Genomic DNA, 16,013 nt, shown 5'->3' on the forward strand with positions numbered 1-16,013 from the left:
ACTTCACTGTATTCCAGTTTAGGTAAGTACCCAACTCAAATTCGATATAGCAAACCAAGGATATTATTCATGCGCATTCAAACAAATGAATAATTCGTCCTCTCAACGTGTTTGCTCATCAAAAAGCGAAATTAAATGTCAAGATAAGGCTCGGAAAAACGAGTGTCTCCCTCGAGATGAGATGCCTGAAGTTTATTTTATCGTACTTTATGCATTGTTTCGTTTTGCTCTGACTCTGACTCGGCAGTGACCTGGTCCGTGCGCACGCGACAACCTCAGCATCGGATCTCTACGACCCAATGAGTGGCATCGCCATCTCTGTTACTCAGGCTGCAACGGAATCCACCTCTTCACCGACCCGAGGGCTTCAATAGAATCACCCTGAGCCCTCCAAGGATCAACTGGATGAGGCCCCTCTGAGCGTTTCCCCCGCAAGCAAGCCCGTGCAGGTTCCGCCGAGGGGGTCCTTGCGCATTGGATGTCGCGTCCGCGCGCTGTCGCTGTTGGCAAGCCTTGGGCTGTAGTATCCCAACGCCCTCACTCCTCGACTATTATTGCTGCTGCTGCTCTCCAGTCACGCCGAGGACTCTGTTGTGCAACCTATCACAGCGTCACATGAGACTGGCCTCAGAACAGACCGCCCGCCCAGCTCTTGTCTCTGGTTTGTCCTGTCGACGTCCAGCGCGGAAATCGTCTTCGCGCCCGACCAAGTCGCTGACGAGGCTGTCGTCGCTTTCTCTTTGCCATCCATCCGCCTGTATTATAGACGCCACCACCTTGGTTGAATTTCGGGCATAGCATTTCTTTCTCCCTGGAAATCCGCTTCCCTTAACTGCTGTCGCTTCCTGGTACGTCGAGTTACATCATCATCATGCCTGACTCGGCCCCAGGCCAGACACGGCCAGATGAGGCTCGCTGCTATAACTGCGGCACCTCGGGCCATTGGGCTATCGCATGTCCAGAGCCTACTCGAGAAACTCCAGCGTAAGTTGTCTAAAGTCTGGTCACAGCGGCTGTACGCTGCTAACTATCCTGCAGAGGTCTCGCAGCTTGGAGGAATGCCAATACTTCGGGTCAAGGGGGCCACAAGGAGCAGCATGGAGGTTCGAAAAAGTCCAAGGGACCCATCATCACCAAGTACGCCCCTACTCCAGCTCCAGGGTCAGTTGTGACCAGATACGGGCCTCCCCCAGGCTATGGTCCTCCGCCTGCGCCTTACCCCGGAGCTCCCTCCTATCCTCCCCAGTACCCTCCATATGGATCTGCGGCTCCTGGTTATACGCCCGGCTACGCACCTCCAGGTTACTCGCATTCATACCCTCCGCCCTCATACGGTGGTCCGCCTCCAGGTCTCCCTCCTCCTCCTGGTCCATCCGCACCATATGGCCCTCCTCCTCCACCTCAACCAACTCAGCCGCCGGGGCCACCACCCTCATCATACTCACGGCCATATGGTCCTCCACCAACTCCCCGTCAGGATCATGCGCCCTACAGCTCGCACCCACCATATCAGTCATATCCTCCGCCTACGCCCCCGCCATACGGACAGCATGCGCCTCCGTACCCCCCTCCCTTTCCTCCTCACAGTGCGCCACCTGGATATGGACATCCTCCACCTCCTAGGCTAGGCCCATCTCCAGGACCACCTCCCACACCACAGCCCAGCCGAGCATCGGGATCACCACCTATACCACGCCCAAGCACAGTCTCAACGCTTCCCTTGCCACCATCTCTACCTCCCAAGCCATCCCTCCCTCCGAAACCACCTCAACCTGGTCGTCGCCGTGATTTTCCTGACCACTCTCGTGATCACCGGAATAATAGACGAAGACATGAGCGCCATAACCGCAACCATGATAACCGGCAGAAGAAAAATCAGCCTCATCCTCGGCAACCGGAGCGGCAACCGGAGCAGAAACCTCACGAAAATCACCAAAAACCTGAAACAAAAGCTCCAAGTCTTCCGAAACCAATCCCATCACCGAAACAGGAGCAAATAGCACAACCCGCCCCTAAACAAGAATCGAGCACACCCATTGAAAAGGTTGAAACGAAAAGGCCTGACACCGAGGTCTCGAAACCTGTTCCACCACAAGTACCTGATACGACGCCCAATAATGCCACTGACGCAGATGACCTGGAATGGGATGAGAAGACAGTCTTCAAGGAGCTAGAAACGGCACATCCACCAGATGAAGTGGGCAAGCCTCTGCCTGCAGAGTACAATGACGAGGTGCTTCTTCCTAGAAAGTGGGATGCAAAATGCATCGAATCGAACTATGTCAAGGCTGACAATATCGAGGAGTATGTCAAGCCGATACATGAAACGCCGTATTGGTCATCGATCGAATTCGACCCAGCATTTGTGCGAGATGGCAAGCTCCCCAGCGGAGAAGCGGTATCTAAGCTCCCAGCTGAGTTTCCGACCAAGGGCTCCGAAGCAGTGCGGAGTGAAAGCTCCGAGAGTGGGGAGGTCCATGAGCAACGCTCCAAACGTGGCCATTCTAGTGACAATGACCGTGCCGAGCGACCTCTCAAGAGACAGAGATCCCAGAGTGCTTCTAACCCCAGCCGCAGAGGATCAAACGACGGGGATTCCAGTCGGTGGGACAGGCAGGGGGTCAAGCGCAGATCACGTCGGGACAGTTCCGGACATCGGGGAACGGAGGCTCGTGGACAGGATCGACGATCTCCCGAAAGAACAATATCTTACCATCGAGATCGGAGTCGAGAAGATCGCAGCAGGGGTCGAAGCAGAGATCGTAGCAGAGGTCGAAGCAGAGACCGCAGCCGTGGTCGCAGTCGAACACGCACTCATACTCCAGCCTCGCGGTCAGTATCCAACGCCTCATCCGGGTTGGACTCGTTGGAAGCCGAGCTACTGGGGCGAGATACCAAGGCCAAGACTCCTGAGGAAACACCGAAACGAAAGCCATCTGGGAGTAACAAGCCCAAGCGTCGCCAAACGAAGCTCGACTCTGCATACAGGTAAGCCACCAAAGCGTCGTGAAGCACCACTAGCTAATTCTTGAATAGCCGCCGTTGGTAGGCCATATCTAGCCATACACGTTCTCGCCCTCACCTTCTACTCGAATGGTATCATGTTCCTTTTTTGTTCTTCCTCCACGGGACCGCAGCTCTGTTGCGTGACCCTAGGCCAGGCACTGCTCCCTCACGTTTCCTTTTCTCTTCCCACTCGTCAGCTAGGGTCTAAAGCTTTTCCGGAACGGCGCTCTGGTATTGGTTTACATTTAACGATTTCATGACCAAGGTGCATGGCCGGCGTCTTCTATAGCATTCACGAGGTATGCGTGAATACATTCTTAATCTTACTCCCATTCGGTCCATATGACATTTTTCCAACTGTTCTTCTATTTCCATTGACCGTACTCCGTCCTCCTGGCTGCTCCAGATTCCATACATGATACCATGGTTCTGGCCGTGTCATAGCCAACCCCGTGCCCTGTGTGCCTGGCCTCCCCTCTTTCTCTTCCCATCCTTCTAACTTGATGACAATGACAAGATGCCAGATGCTTGAGATGGAGCGCAGAGACGCATCAATGGCCGAAGTAGGTGCGTATACGCTATGGGTCTCTGTAGCACATACATGGATGTCCTATAGGACTTGTCCAGCCCTCCCCTACACGACACGCTAGATAGGCGCCTAGTTCTTGCGGGCAATCTCCATGCGCTTCTTGAGACGGTAGGCAAAGGCCCGCTTGCGCGCTGCGGCAGACTGCGTGAAGGCACCAGAACCGCCAAAGGGACCAGCAGCCGCGCCGTTGCGAACACGGACGATGCAGACATTCTCGGCACCTCCAACGCTGCCCTCGCAGGTCATTCCCTCGGGCATGCGCACCTTGAGGGGGAAGTCGGTGTTGGTGGCCAAAGACAGGCCCTGGATGCCGAGTCCTGGGACGTCCTCGGTGACCTCGGCTGACTGGAAGGCATCAGGGTCGGTGCCACCAGATGTAGCATCAATGTCAGCGGTCATGGGGCCAGCGCCATCTTGGTTGACCTGCAAATGTTAGTGGCTGGTGCTACCTCGAGTAAGGAAGACATACCTGTCTGTAGGTGAGTGTCACTTCACCATCATCCGACGCGGTGGGAAGGCCAGAGGAAGCACCGTCGCCGGCAGAGGCTGCAACGCGAGCCTCAGGGGGGCCATCGCTCTTGTCGCCGCCCCTTCCTGCGGCACCGCCTCCGAAGAGACCGCCCAGGAGGTTGCCAAGCTGTCGGCGGTGCTTTCGCGCGCCGGGCAGGTTGGACAAGTTATCCTCAACTCCCACGCTCTCAGAGGAGCCATTGTTGGTTGGGACGTTGCCACCCGTACCAAGAAAGTTGGAAATCATGACGGAAGCGTCAACGGGACCATTGCCCTGGGTCCGGCCAAGGGCACTGGCTTCACCGCTGCGAATCTCGCGGTCACGGATGATGGAAGTGTCGGCCTGAGAGCCGCACCTGTTGCTGGAGCAATCACGAGGAGTTCCATCCGCGACTTGTCTGTGTTAGTAGACCTTTTCAAGTGAAGGGGGATAAGACGTACTGCTCAGACCGGGCATGGAGACACCGTTGGCGCCCTCAACAGACATGACCACGCCGTGGGCCGAGACGGCGGTGGCAAGAACAGAGACAGTGAAGAAACGCATCTTGAAGGTCCTTGAAGTTTTTGAAAAGAGGTATTACAGTGAGTAAGGTGTAGAATGAGTTGCCTCCAGGGCGTTGAATGTAGATGGATAGAAGAGAGTAGAACAGAGAAGACTGGCTTGCAGTTGAATTGATAGACCACATTACAAAGATCTTTTCTTCTTATATACCTTTTTTTTTTCAAGGCTCACATGTTGGTCACATCTCGGTGAAGCATACAAGTCCCAACTTGGAGGTCGTCGCGAAAGAGGGTAGCTGTGAAGCAGACTAGCCCAGCAACAGCTTCAGGTGTTGCTGCTGCTGCTGCTGGTTGATGTCTGTCCGTTGAGGCTGAGCATGTACTGGTGCGGTTCAGGTTTCGAAGTTTTGGTTTCGTGTTTTGGTCAGGCTGGAGACGGTGCCCCAATCACGGGCGTGATTCGAAACTTGAACTCGGTGGTTTTTGAAGGTCAAAGCACAGTCAGTTGGAGTAATACTGTGATGACTACCAAATTAACTCTTTCCTGCATATTAAACAATTCAATTTTGATAACACTTACTCTTTAAAGTCTTTATTACTCTAAAAACATCTTTAATACATTTTATTCTTCTCTTGCAAGTCAGTTCAAGTCAACCACTTGTGTAGTTTCAACCTCTACCCACCCTGCAAGTTTCAGGACACCTCTTGGCCACCGTCCTCCAAATGCGATTGGACTCCTGAGAGGTTTCAACCCGGCCGATCTTCTAGAAACAAAAGATCTACGCTGGGGGGTCTTCGATACTTTTGTGTGTTAGCGCTCGGAACGAGAGTTTCCCAGCGGTGACTCCATCACCACCGAAACGATTCGAAACCTCAGCTCTGGGTTTTTCTTACTCTTGGGAGCTGCACACGGGGGAGGCTTGGCTACTGGAGAAGATGCGATTGGGTATTTTGCTATCTAAGATCTATAATTCGGTTGTTATACCGATTTTTTTCGGCCGTCGTGAATCGCTACACCTGCCTGTTTTTGCAATAACCACCTTTTTCACTTCTCATTGTCATCATCGACGTTGTCTCCGGGTACGTCTTTCCTTATTGCCGTCCTTGGTGGAATCAGTATCGGCTTTGACTTCCGATACGCTGGCCTTTGGTTGCCATTAGCGCCAACTGTTCCATGCATGCTTGAACATGGCCCCCATTTAGACTTGTTGATCTATCATTTGTGCCCCCAAGGTGCCCAACAGTGCCCAATGTCGACTATGTAGATAGATAAGGTGTTGCGGGAAAGAATCACTTTGAACCCGTCGGTGCCCATGTCAACTGCTATTTAGAGCATGGCCTTTACATTTCTTTCTTGTCCACGGTGTTCACCGCCAGCCTTCCATGAGCATCTCGAAACTACTTTGTTTATTATATCAGATAGGTATTTTTAATGCCTTGAAGATATTTTACTAGAATTTGCAGTGCACGAGAAGGGAATCAGTCAAGTATGGTCCACTTTGGATGTGAAGGGTTCAGGTGTAGGGTGGCATGAGCTTCACAGCTGATGCAGCTCAACAAATCAACCTTCCAGGGTCATTAAAACCGAGATATGAGAGTTTTCAATATCAAAGCATCTAATGAGTCTGCTATTCAGGATACTAACTAGTTCCTATTTGCAAAATGACTTGGGTAGCTGCTCAGATGGCTAATTCCAATTCTGGGTCTTGCAAACATAATCGCAAGTTCAAAATTGGCAGCCAGAAATCCTCGGTTTCATGGTCTAACGGTTATGACTGCGGATTCTGATTCCGCCAGCGAGGGTTCGACTCCCTCTGAGACCTTTCTTTTTGCGTCATTGCCCATTATCTCAACATATTGCTATGTCGTTGTTCGGTGTCTAGATTTAGCCTTTAAAGTTTATTTTTACTCTGCGTTGTCAACCTAAGGATTAGGAAGGTGGTAGTAGTATTTTTAGGCAGCCATGTGGGATGCCATTGGCCATATCCGGAAAGGTAAAGTCTTTAAGCGACGGGGGAACTTTTAGGGTACGTAGCTTGAATGTCACGATGTCTCTCGCGCTCACCTTTTTTGGTGTTTTGTCCATTTGAGACAAGTCAGTTTGTCTAACCGAAATGATCGCCAGGCCGTCCCCTCTGTTCAAGCAAGGCGACTGGTCCGGCAGATGTCAAAGGGGCCAGTAGACATTAGCCGCGCTGCAAAATGGGGGGCGGGCTACCACACCGGCAAGCACACCACCCGGATCTACGGTAGAGCCCGGCGCACAGCAGACACACACACACCTCCCCCTTGTCACAGTTGAGGAGGAAAGAGGAATCTTGGCTTTGGAGGCGGTGCTACGGCGAGGGAGAGGGTGCCTTGTGATACACGTGCGCAACGTCGGTCAGACACACGAAAGCAAAAACGTGCGGCCAGAGTGTGTCAGGTGTTCTCGGCCGAGATTTCTTGTCGAATCACCACTTTTGACAAGCTGCAGGCCCTTGCTAACTTGCCCGGGCTTGCATATTCCTCTCCTGTGGAGCCAAAGTGAGGGGAGGACCCTGAGGTGTCACCGCCGGGGCAAATCAGAGCTGCAGCTGGGCCAATGCGGCAGGCAATCGTCCTCGATCGAGACCCAGCATGCCGGGGAATCATTCAAGACCAAAAGGACAACGGCCACGGGCAGGTCCGTACATGTATGGAGAAGTTCCAGATTCCAGGCTAGAGCAACAGCTTCCACGCTAGAGCAGACCATGTGAAGCAATTGGTGGGGGTCGCGGAGAACAAGTAAAAGTGTCAGTGGGGACACCGTCTTTTTGAAGCCATCGTGAGATGCAAATTTCTGTCGAGTAGCACTCGAGCCCAGATTGGGATAGTCTCGGCTGTGAGCGAGTCAACACCGGGAAACCTTTCCTTGTCTAGTATTACGCTACGATTATGGCTAAAATAGGCCCTTCTATCTAGTAGATGCTCCGTGGCACGGGGCCGGTAGTCATGGGTGCTGTGCTGACCGCAAAAGCACAACTTTTGTCTTCTCGCTCTCTTAGATGTCCAAACATGTAATCACCAACCCGCTGCACCATCTGGACTGGAACCAGAATCCACCAACAACAAATCATAGAATAGAAATCAAACAATCAAATTTTCAAACCCCAATCCTCGCAGATCACGTAACCAGTTGACGCTCTCGGTTCCCCGCGAATCCTGCATGGCCCACGCCGCCTTGAGCATCTCAATGGCCGTAAAGAGGTAACCCCATGGGCAAATGTCCCAGATCGACAAGAGCCGTGTCATAGTCCACGTACGCTTTTCTGGATCACGCGTCTCGGCTCCTGCAATAAACGTTGGCCACGATGATGCTTTAAAGTAAACATCGTCTTCGCCAATTGCAGCCAAGTGGCTTAGCGTGTCTTGCAGGAGAAAGTCCGTGTCAATCGTCCTCATAGATCGTACCAAGGGCAGCGCTTGTAGAATGTAGAGACACGCGGCCGACCTGTGTGCCGCCGCTAGGTGCACTCGGCTTTCGAGGTCCATGGTGACATTGTGTTGTCGGAGATACTCGGCCCATGCCGCAATGTCGACAGCAAGCGCTTGATCAATCAGGGCAAGCGCCTCATCGGCTGCTGTAAGGGACTGGTCGGTCCATGGCGTCTGGTGGGACAGCTGAGATGCAGTCAAGATGATATTCAGGATATCCGGTGGACATGACAGGGAATTGGTCAACTCGACCCGCTTCATTACGGGCAGGAACTGGAAAGCTTGTCGAGCAACACGGGCAGCGAGACCTCCCGAAGTCAAGGTCGAGCCCAGGATGTTGTAGCTGCAAGGGTTAGCAGTGTTGGTGGTGTTCGGATGAAGGACTTACATGAAGCTGTCTGTAATGACACGGTCCCGTAGCATCCTACTGGATGCATCCGTGCTGCTATCTGGGTTGAGCAGCGCCATGATACTTGTGGCGCCCTCGAGGTGGGCCCTCCAGCTCTGGTTCTCCGACTTGTCAAGATCAATCAGATCGAACTTGATAAAGAAGTGCATGGCAGCCAGAGCCACCTCGCTGCCGGCAGGGTCAAGGGTGTCAAGCACTTCGCGAAGGTGGCTCATGGCCTTTTGCTTGGCTGTCAATGCATCAATGAGGGCTTGTCGTGTCACAAGGTCTCTCGATCTAAGCTGAGAGAGGTAGCCACCAGGATCCGAGAGGCCGGGAGGGATGTCGCTGACACGGCGGAAGATGTTGGACCAATGAAGGGCTGATGTCGCAACGAGAATCTGCAGAAGAAGCGGATGCTTCCGCGTCAAAGGCAGAAGCTCGCGAAACGGGTTGTCCTCGGGTGTGTCTCGCACCACGAGATCTTTGCAGACCCTCTCAGAAACTGGCACATGCGTTAGCGTGACTGACAAAGATGAGAGGGGAAACGCCACTGTTGGGTGGACTGACAGTGGGATAGATAGTATCGTGAGGTGCGGTCGAGGTCCTGGAACAGTGGATCGGTTAGAGCTCCCGGTGGTTGCAAGGGCGAGTCGGCCTGGGGAGACTGTTGCCGGTTCATCTGCTGGGCGGCCTGCTCTCTAGCCTTCTGGACTAGCTGGGCCAGTGGGTGCTGGTCACTGGGATCCGGCCTAGGCTGGGGACGGGGCAGGCCATGACCCGGCTGTTGGCCCGGAGGAGACGGCGAAACACTGAGAGAGGAGGAACCGGAAACATCCCCATCATCGGGTATCCTCCGACCGGGCGGCGGGTTGACATTGCCCTGCGAGTCAATGCCTTGTGTCCAGACGAAGACCTTGCCATACCCGAGGCATTCCTGCCCCGAGACTGCGCACTTGTGGCATGTCGGCCACGAGCGGTCGCAGCGCAGGCGTCGACGACGGCAGTTGTGACACGGTTTGGTGTTGCTTGGCGGCATGCGCCGGGCGCTGACTGAGCAGCCAGATAGCTAGGGCGGGCTCTTTTCGGTGCGGACAGCGGTTGAGAGCAACGAGGGGGCTCGAGACTACAGAAGGTTCATGATGGTCTGGTCTGGTCGCGGATAGAGGTAAACAAGGGGAGGATGAGAAAGAAGTGGATGATGCAAAAGAGAGAATCGATGATGATGACGATAGAAGAAATGGTAGCGTGTCGTGGAAGACGTGGAGGAGAAAGAAGAGGGGAGCGGGAACAGATGGAGGGGAACAAGTGGAGGGGTAGGTAGGTAGGTAGGCAGGCAGGTAGAACTTTCCTCAAGTTGGAGAAGGAATGAATGGATGACCTTAGACGGCAGGCGCAACCAAAATGAACCAAGATCCAAGATCGGGCACGTTTTTTCTATCACTATCACCTTTCTAGGGCAGGTGCAGGCACGCATCAGATCCCATGACTCGACTCCAATGGAGGTTCACGATGCGATCATGTATAACGTTGTATGTAATCACCTCACGTCAACTAACAACGTACCAATGCCAGTCGATCCCAGGTATCGTCCGTCTCGCCTCACCCCTCGCCTAGCTCTGCTTTGTTCTCCGCAACCTCTTTGAGAGCCGCCGCCCCACGTTGGCGACACGCCAGCAGCAATGCAAGCCCTTGCTTGCTTGCCATCCAACCTGGACGCCCTGGCCTGTCGAGCATCGACACCCTCCAGCACGGGACGCTTCGCAATCCCGACTACGGCCGATGCCGTCCTGCCCCAATGCGGAAAGGAAACGACATACCGTGCAGCCGAAGCTCCGGGACCTGCATCATAAACCTTCCATCAGAGCTCGCAGAAAGCTTGTCATTGTGGGCTGTGCCCAGGTCGTCCAGCCAGAGCACACAACCACGCCAAAAGAGGAAATCAGCTGTCACTCGTCGCGTCTCCGGACCCAGAATTGCGATGAGGAGCTTGATGCCTTTTTCTTTTTGGCTCTGGACAACAAGGCCTGACACTGACTAGTTCAGGCCTTGATGGCTCTTTGCCCATGGCATGGTTCGCAGCTGTGGCTGGCGTTACTCAGCGCGGCTCTGCTATCACAACTCCCCCCGTCCCCTCCTCGGCGTATCAAGTCCGGCTTGGTCTGCAAATGAACTGACTGGCATGAAGGTAGTTTGTTAGTTTGAGCAAAGCTTGCTTGCGCTTGTGATCGTCTCCTTGGCCCACGAGGCAGAGCCCTGACTTCTCATCCTTCCAGCTACCTCCACATGCTCCTCCGCAACTCCACCACAATATTGCGACAACGGACTTCACGATAGTTCAATTTTTTCTCTTCCCCTTTCACCGTTATTCCCCTGCCTTTATTGGGTTCGCTTCCATGACACATTGACGCCTTGCTCCTCCCACCATCTTCTTAATATGACACATTGTGGCGACGCGTCGCCATCTGGTGGAGATGGCCCCGAGGCCAGACTCTGGAGCTCCCCAAAATAGGAAAGCAGAGAGCATCTTCTGCGTTTATCTCACCGCTACGGCCTGGAAATCGTCGTTCCACGGACCTTGGAAGCATCGTCAAGTCCGTCCAGACCGAGATGGCATGCCCACAACGTGTTGCGATATCGCGAGTTTGGTCCACGCCATGGCCAAAGCAAGCAGAATAGTAGAGAGTATAAAGAGATGGAATGGCGGCTCCCAATTATCACGATGATATCAGAAACGGATCAGTGAAGCTTAAGCATCTCGATCTCAACGGTCGACTCACAATAAGGACTCTCCGAAACGCTATTCTCCTCCGCAAACTCGTCAGATACTTGCATAGTTGCAAATTTCTCTTGTAATATTTATATTCCTGAGTGCAGTCTATCATCCGCTGCTTCGGCTCCTCTGTTCTCACTCGGTCCTTGATAAACCAATTTGCCAGCCTCAGGGGTTTACGGGCATTCTAACATAGCACCCCGCCTGGAGATATGGTACCCAACAACAAGTCCAAAGAGCCAGACACTCGGATCACCATTGAGGAGATCCCAGAAGAGTTCGACCTTGAGAGGTTGGGACGACAGCGGCCTGAAGCATTCAAGTCAACATGGACTGAGGTGGTATTTGTCGCGTCCATGGTGACATCTCTTGCGGCTACGGTAGGCTTCTTATCATCTATATGTAGAGCTTGACTAATGAGTTGAAGGAATTCTTTGTCGGCGGCTTCCAGATTCTTATTCCCGGAATCTCTGATGCCTTGAACATCCCCCAGGACTCTCAGACATGGCTCTCCAGTGTCATCACCTTGGTAGCCGGCTCGTTCCTGTTCCCCTGCGCCAGGTTGGTCGACATGTTTGGAGGTTATCTGCTCTTCCACGTGGGCATTCTATGGGTTGTTGTCTGGTCTATCATTACAGGCTTTAGCAAGACCTTCTTCATGCTTGTCTTCTGCCGTGCGATGCAGGGTCTCGGAGCTGCAGCCTTTCTGCCCGCCGGCGTCTCCTTGATCGGACGCACCTATCGCCCAGGTCCCCGGAAGAATCTCGTGTTCAGCCTCTATGGTGCCATGGTCCCGGTCATGTTCTTCCTTGGGACCATGTGTGGTGGCATGGTTCAGCAGTACCTCACCTGGGGATGGTACTTTTGGCTGATTACCATGATCTTGGCTCCCGCCGTTTGCGTCTCGCTTTGGGCATCGCCCCGTGACTATGCTGAGGCTAGGAAGGGAGGCAATGTCATGGACTGGTGGGGTATCGGCACTATGGTTCCCGGGCTTCTTCTGGTCATCTATGCTATCACGGATAGCCGTCGCTATGGCTGGATCGCGCCGCACATCATCGCAACTCTCGTCGTTGGCTGCGCATTTCTTATTGCAGCCATTTTCGTTGAGGGTTGGGTGTCTTCTGCCCCTCTGGTCCCACCGGAGATCTTCCAGGTCAAGGGCATGAAGAAGATGCTGGGCATCTTGTCCTTGAAGTTTGGTGTTTACTCGGTGTTTCTCTTCTACGCCAATTTTTAGTAAGACTCCTTTCACCATACTATGATCTTTGACTAACAAAAACAGTATCAAGTCTGTTCTTGGAAAGGACCCCATGACTGCCTCAGTTTGGTTTGCTCCATGGGCTGCTGGTGGCATGATCTTGTCCATCACTAGTGGTCTCCTCCTCCACATCCTCTCGGGCCAGATTATCCTCATCCTTTGTGGAGTGGCCAAGGTCATCGCCATCTTACTTTTCGCCCTCATGCCCAACAACCCTAGCTACTGGGCTTGGGTATTTCCGGCCCTCATGGCTGAGGGAGCCTGCATCTCTGTTCTTTCGGCAATCGGCAACGTCTTCATGACCTCGACCCTACCGCGCCATCTCCTTGGATTGGCAGGCGCCTTGATCTTTGTTGCTTCATACCTTGCCAGCGCATTCCTCCTTGCTATCATCGCCGTGGTGGTCGGTGTGTTTGAATCAAAGGGCTGGGATCTCAAGGCCCAACACAAGGGTGTCTTTTGGATTGCTTTCGGTCTTGCATGCCTGGCTCTCGTCCTGGACTTTTTCATCAAGCTCCCAAAAGCTGGCTGCGAAGATGTCGAGGAGCCCAAATCCAAGAAGGATGACTTGGAGTCTGATCTCTCCGAGACTGAGAGTCCTTCTGTTTTCGCCACACCCTCGGATCAGCTGAGCATTAATGAGGAAGCTGTTGGTGGGCAAGACGAGGAGGAGCGAAAGGATACCGACACGTTTGAAAGGAAGGGTGCAGAGGTTGAGGTAAAGGTTGTTCGCATTTACGATGTTGTCAAGGATTTTGTTTAGGAAAAGCAATGGTTTGTTGGGTTAAAAGTTTGGTTGCTTATACGGGATTCGTTTTAGGGGCATTGCAAGGTTATGATTCATGAAAGCAGGAAAAGGACAGGACTTCAAAAGTTATAGATAGACTCATTTGGACCGATACTCAGAGGCGGATATAATAGTTGGAACTCATGGTATTCCGATGTGGGCAAAGACAGGGACCCTAGAGTAGATAGCATGGAGGATTAATACAGGGGTTAATAGCAATCATTCAGAACATTTCAAACATATTGCACTCTCGCTCATGGATCATGAGTTTAAGTTTAAGTTATGAGAATTACTTTCAAGCAAAGACGTTGCGTTGGGAGTCAATTTCATATCATGGCTCTGGTCTCATCTGAATGTGGCGTGAAAAGGGGCTCGCCCCTTACCCCACCCAAGTGCGGGATTTATCAACACCAATATTGAACCGCCATTCAACAAGCGAGGAATCACCTGTAAAGCCCCGTTGGCTCAGTGGTAAAGCGTATCACTAGTAATGATAAGATCACTGGTTCGATTCCAGTACGGGGCAGGCGATCCTACGAAGCTTGCTTTTTTGCCCGTTGCCCGTCTTTTTGATGTCGGAATACCCTCCTCCTCGTTGTCAAGAACGCCCGTTCTAGGCAGATTGTCTTTTTGAGAAAGGTACACACGTCTCTCGGGCGGGGCCTTCCTTAACCATACCCATCGTTGAAGTCGTAAAAGGTCTGTAGAGTGGTGTTAGATGACTGGGGGCTCCTAGGTAGACTGCGCTCTGTGTCTGAGTAGAACGGTAACTAATCAATTCACTAAATAGATAAACATGACAAACTGGAATACGGTCAAATAAGGGACAAACGCCTGCAAGACCCGAACTTAAGATAATGAACCTCAAGCATCCTGAACCAGCCCACCTCTCCAAAGAACAAAGCTCCTCAAAAGCCCACCTCTTCCACACTTCCGCACTTGATACCGCCTCCCTACTTTTTACCTCGACCATGCTTGCCATTCTTCTTCTGTCTCTTTGCAATTCTCGGAGTGTCATTCTGATCGGCTTGTCTTGGCCGGCTTCGCTTTCCAGGTCTCGGCGGCCCAAAGCTCCATTCACCCCCTTGCTGTTCTGCCGCAGCTGTGGAAGCCCGTTGTCCTCCCCCTTCTGTAATCCCAGGGCTAGGTCGTCGCGGGTTGGAGACAGCTCCCAAAGCTTCCCCTTCGGCTACCTGCTTACCCTTTGTGATGACGTCTCTCGGGGTAAGTGCTTCATTGTCCGTACCAGCAGGACCTGGCACTTCCCGGGAAGAGGGAACAGAGTGTTGATGGGTATGCTTCGGCCGTTTTGGAGGCTGCTCGTCAAGTTCATCGCTTTGCCTTCTGGCGCGTTTCTGTTTCCCGCCACTCTTAGATGACTCGCCATGGCTTCCAGGGGGTTGGATTTGCACCTGGGGGCGAAGAGTTGGGCCAAACAGGGATCCATCTTCGCTGCCACGAGTCTCCCCCTGCGGCGAATTGGTGGTTCCCTTTTGGTCCTTAGAAGCCTGGTCCAGGTTGTTTGTGCCGTCAGCGATGGCGGGCTGGTACGTGAAATCGAGGGCTTGGCCTGAGATAGCCCCGCCTGGGATAGCTTCAATTACGTCGTCGGAGGAGCCTGGTATGACTTCAGGATATAGCAATTCCTGAGTAAAGGGATCACGTCGTTGTGAGAGTGGAATTTTCGCGCAGTCATCAACGATCTCGCTCACCCGTTTGTACGGGCGATGAATGACAGTGCTCGGCTGTTCACTCGACTTATCAACAGTGCCAACGGGCCCCTCTCTATCCTGTTCTTGGAGGGGATCTTCATGAGCCCAAGTACTCCCCGGTAGCTTGTCCCACTCGGGTTTCCAGATGCGACCCCAGATCCAGTTGTGCTTGACAGTTTTGTAGGCCATGGAATCGAGATCGAGGTTGTATGGGCGAAACGCACGGTGAAAGTCCATCTCATCTTTTATCCACTCACGCTCCTTGGCAATCTGATACAAGAACTGGCGGTAGGGACGAGATGCTTCAGAATTGCGAGCCCTGGGCTTCGGAACCGGGAAATCGGGGCCCGGTATGGATCCTTCGACATACCATTTTTCATCTAGAGACATTCCTCCCAGCCTAGCCCTAGGAGCATAAATAGTTCGATAAGGGTCGCGCTCGAACTCTTTGTCTGGCGGCGGACCTCCATCCTCATGGCCCCATCGAGAGCCTGGCTGCGATTTAGTCGGTTCCGGTTTGAGGGAGTGAGGGGATTGATCGAACAATCCGACATCTCTTTCCTTAGCCCAGGGTTCATCCCATACTTTCCTCCAGATGCCCTGTTCTATCCAACTGTTTCGAACGTTGTTGTAGGCGTTACCCCGAATATTGAAAGAGTCATCCCATGGCTGCGTCTGTCTTCGGCGGCCCATATAACTTCTCTGGTGTTCGAGCTTGTCTTGCTCCCATCTAGCTTGAGTGTGGAACTGATGGCACGCCGATGATCCGTGAGTTCGCCTCCAGTGCTGTATCCACGCGAATCGATCGTTGGCCTGGGCGCTGGAGACTGGGGACTGTGTGGTTTCAGCTGGCCCTGGCTGTTTGGGGTCGATTGGTTGCTGTTGAGGGGATTCAAGGCCCGGGGGCGACGGAGTGTTGCTGAGGAACGACGACATGGTCATAATGTTGATGAGACATGTCAGATTGTGCAAACAAACTTGGTCAGAGGCCAGGTAATGTATAGTAGAGGAGAGACAAAGAATATGTTGC

At 53.0% G+C, this 16,013-nt stretch overlaps 5 protein-coding genes across 5 annotated transcripts; 2 read left to right on the forward strand and 3 right to left on the reverse strand.

The window, feature by feature from the left end:
• Positions 1-871: 871 nt before the first annotated feature.
• On the forward strand, positions 872-3,266 carry NECHADRAFT_90818 (uncharacterized protein; the record flags this gene model as incomplete). The annotated part of the gene is made up of 7 exons (XM_003045845.1): positions 872-984; positions 1,039-1,137; positions 1,167-1,301; positions 1,415-1,586; positions 1,629-1,805; positions 1,901-2,988; positions 3,050-3,266. The coding sequence occupies 7 exons, from the start codon at positions 872-874 to the stop codon at positions 3,264-3,266; spliced, it is 2,001 nt and encodes a 666-aa protein (XP_003045891.1).
• A 398-nt stretch (positions 3,267-3,664) lies between these two features.
• Positions 3,665-4,649, reverse strand: NECHADRAFT_76194 (uncharacterized protein; the record flags this gene model as incomplete). Its single annotated transcript, XM_003046412.1, has 3 exons — positions 3,665-4,018; positions 4,065-4,498; positions 4,547-4,649. 3 exons carry the CDS (start codon positions 4,647-4,649, stop codon positions 3,665-3,667), a joined length of 891 nt encoding a protein of 296 aa, XP_003046458.1.
• A 2,835-nt stretch (positions 4,650-7,484) lies between these two features.
• Positions 7,485-9,690, reverse strand: NECHADRAFT_66207 (uncharacterized protein). The gene is made up of 3 exons (XM_003046413.1): positions 9,021-9,690; positions 8,451-8,955; positions 7,485-8,405 (listed from the first exon to the last, which is right to left on the reverse strand). The coding sequence occupies exons 1-3, from the start codon at positions 9,487-9,489 to the stop codon at positions 7,715-7,717; spliced, it is 1,665 nt and encodes a 554-aa protein (XP_003046459.1). The 5' UTR covers positions 9,490-9,690; the 3' UTR covers positions 7,485-7,714.
• Positions 9,691-11,435: 1,745 nt separating this feature from the next.
• NECHADRAFT_33961 (uncharacterized protein) lies at positions 11,436-13,247 on the forward strand (the record flags this gene model as incomplete). The annotated part of the gene is made up of 3 exons (XM_003045846.1): positions 11,436-11,603; positions 11,651-12,462; positions 12,509-13,247. 3 exons carry the CDS (start codon positions 11,436-11,438, stop codon positions 13,245-13,247), a joined length of 1,719 nt encoding a protein of 572 aa, XP_003045892.1.
• A 692-nt stretch (positions 13,248-13,939) lies between these two features.
• NECHADRAFT_76197 (uncharacterized protein) lies at positions 13,940-15,925 on the reverse strand (the record flags this gene model as incomplete). The annotated part of the gene is made up of 2 exons (XM_003046414.1): positions 13,940-14,025; positions 14,236-15,925. The coding sequence occupies 2 exons, from the start codon at positions 15,923-15,925 to the stop codon at positions 13,940-13,942; spliced, it is 1,776 nt and encodes a 591-aa protein (XP_003046460.1).
• Positions 15,926-16,013: the final 88 nt, after the last annotated feature.

Source organism: Fusarium vanettenii (genome assembly GCF_000151355.1).
Source record: "Fusarium vanettenii 77-13-4 chromosome 2 genomic scaffold NECHAsca_18_chr2_1_0, whole genome shotgun sequence".
NCBI lineage: Eukaryota > Fungi > Ascomycota > Sordariomycetes > Hypocreales > Nectriaceae > Fusarium > Fusarium vanettenii.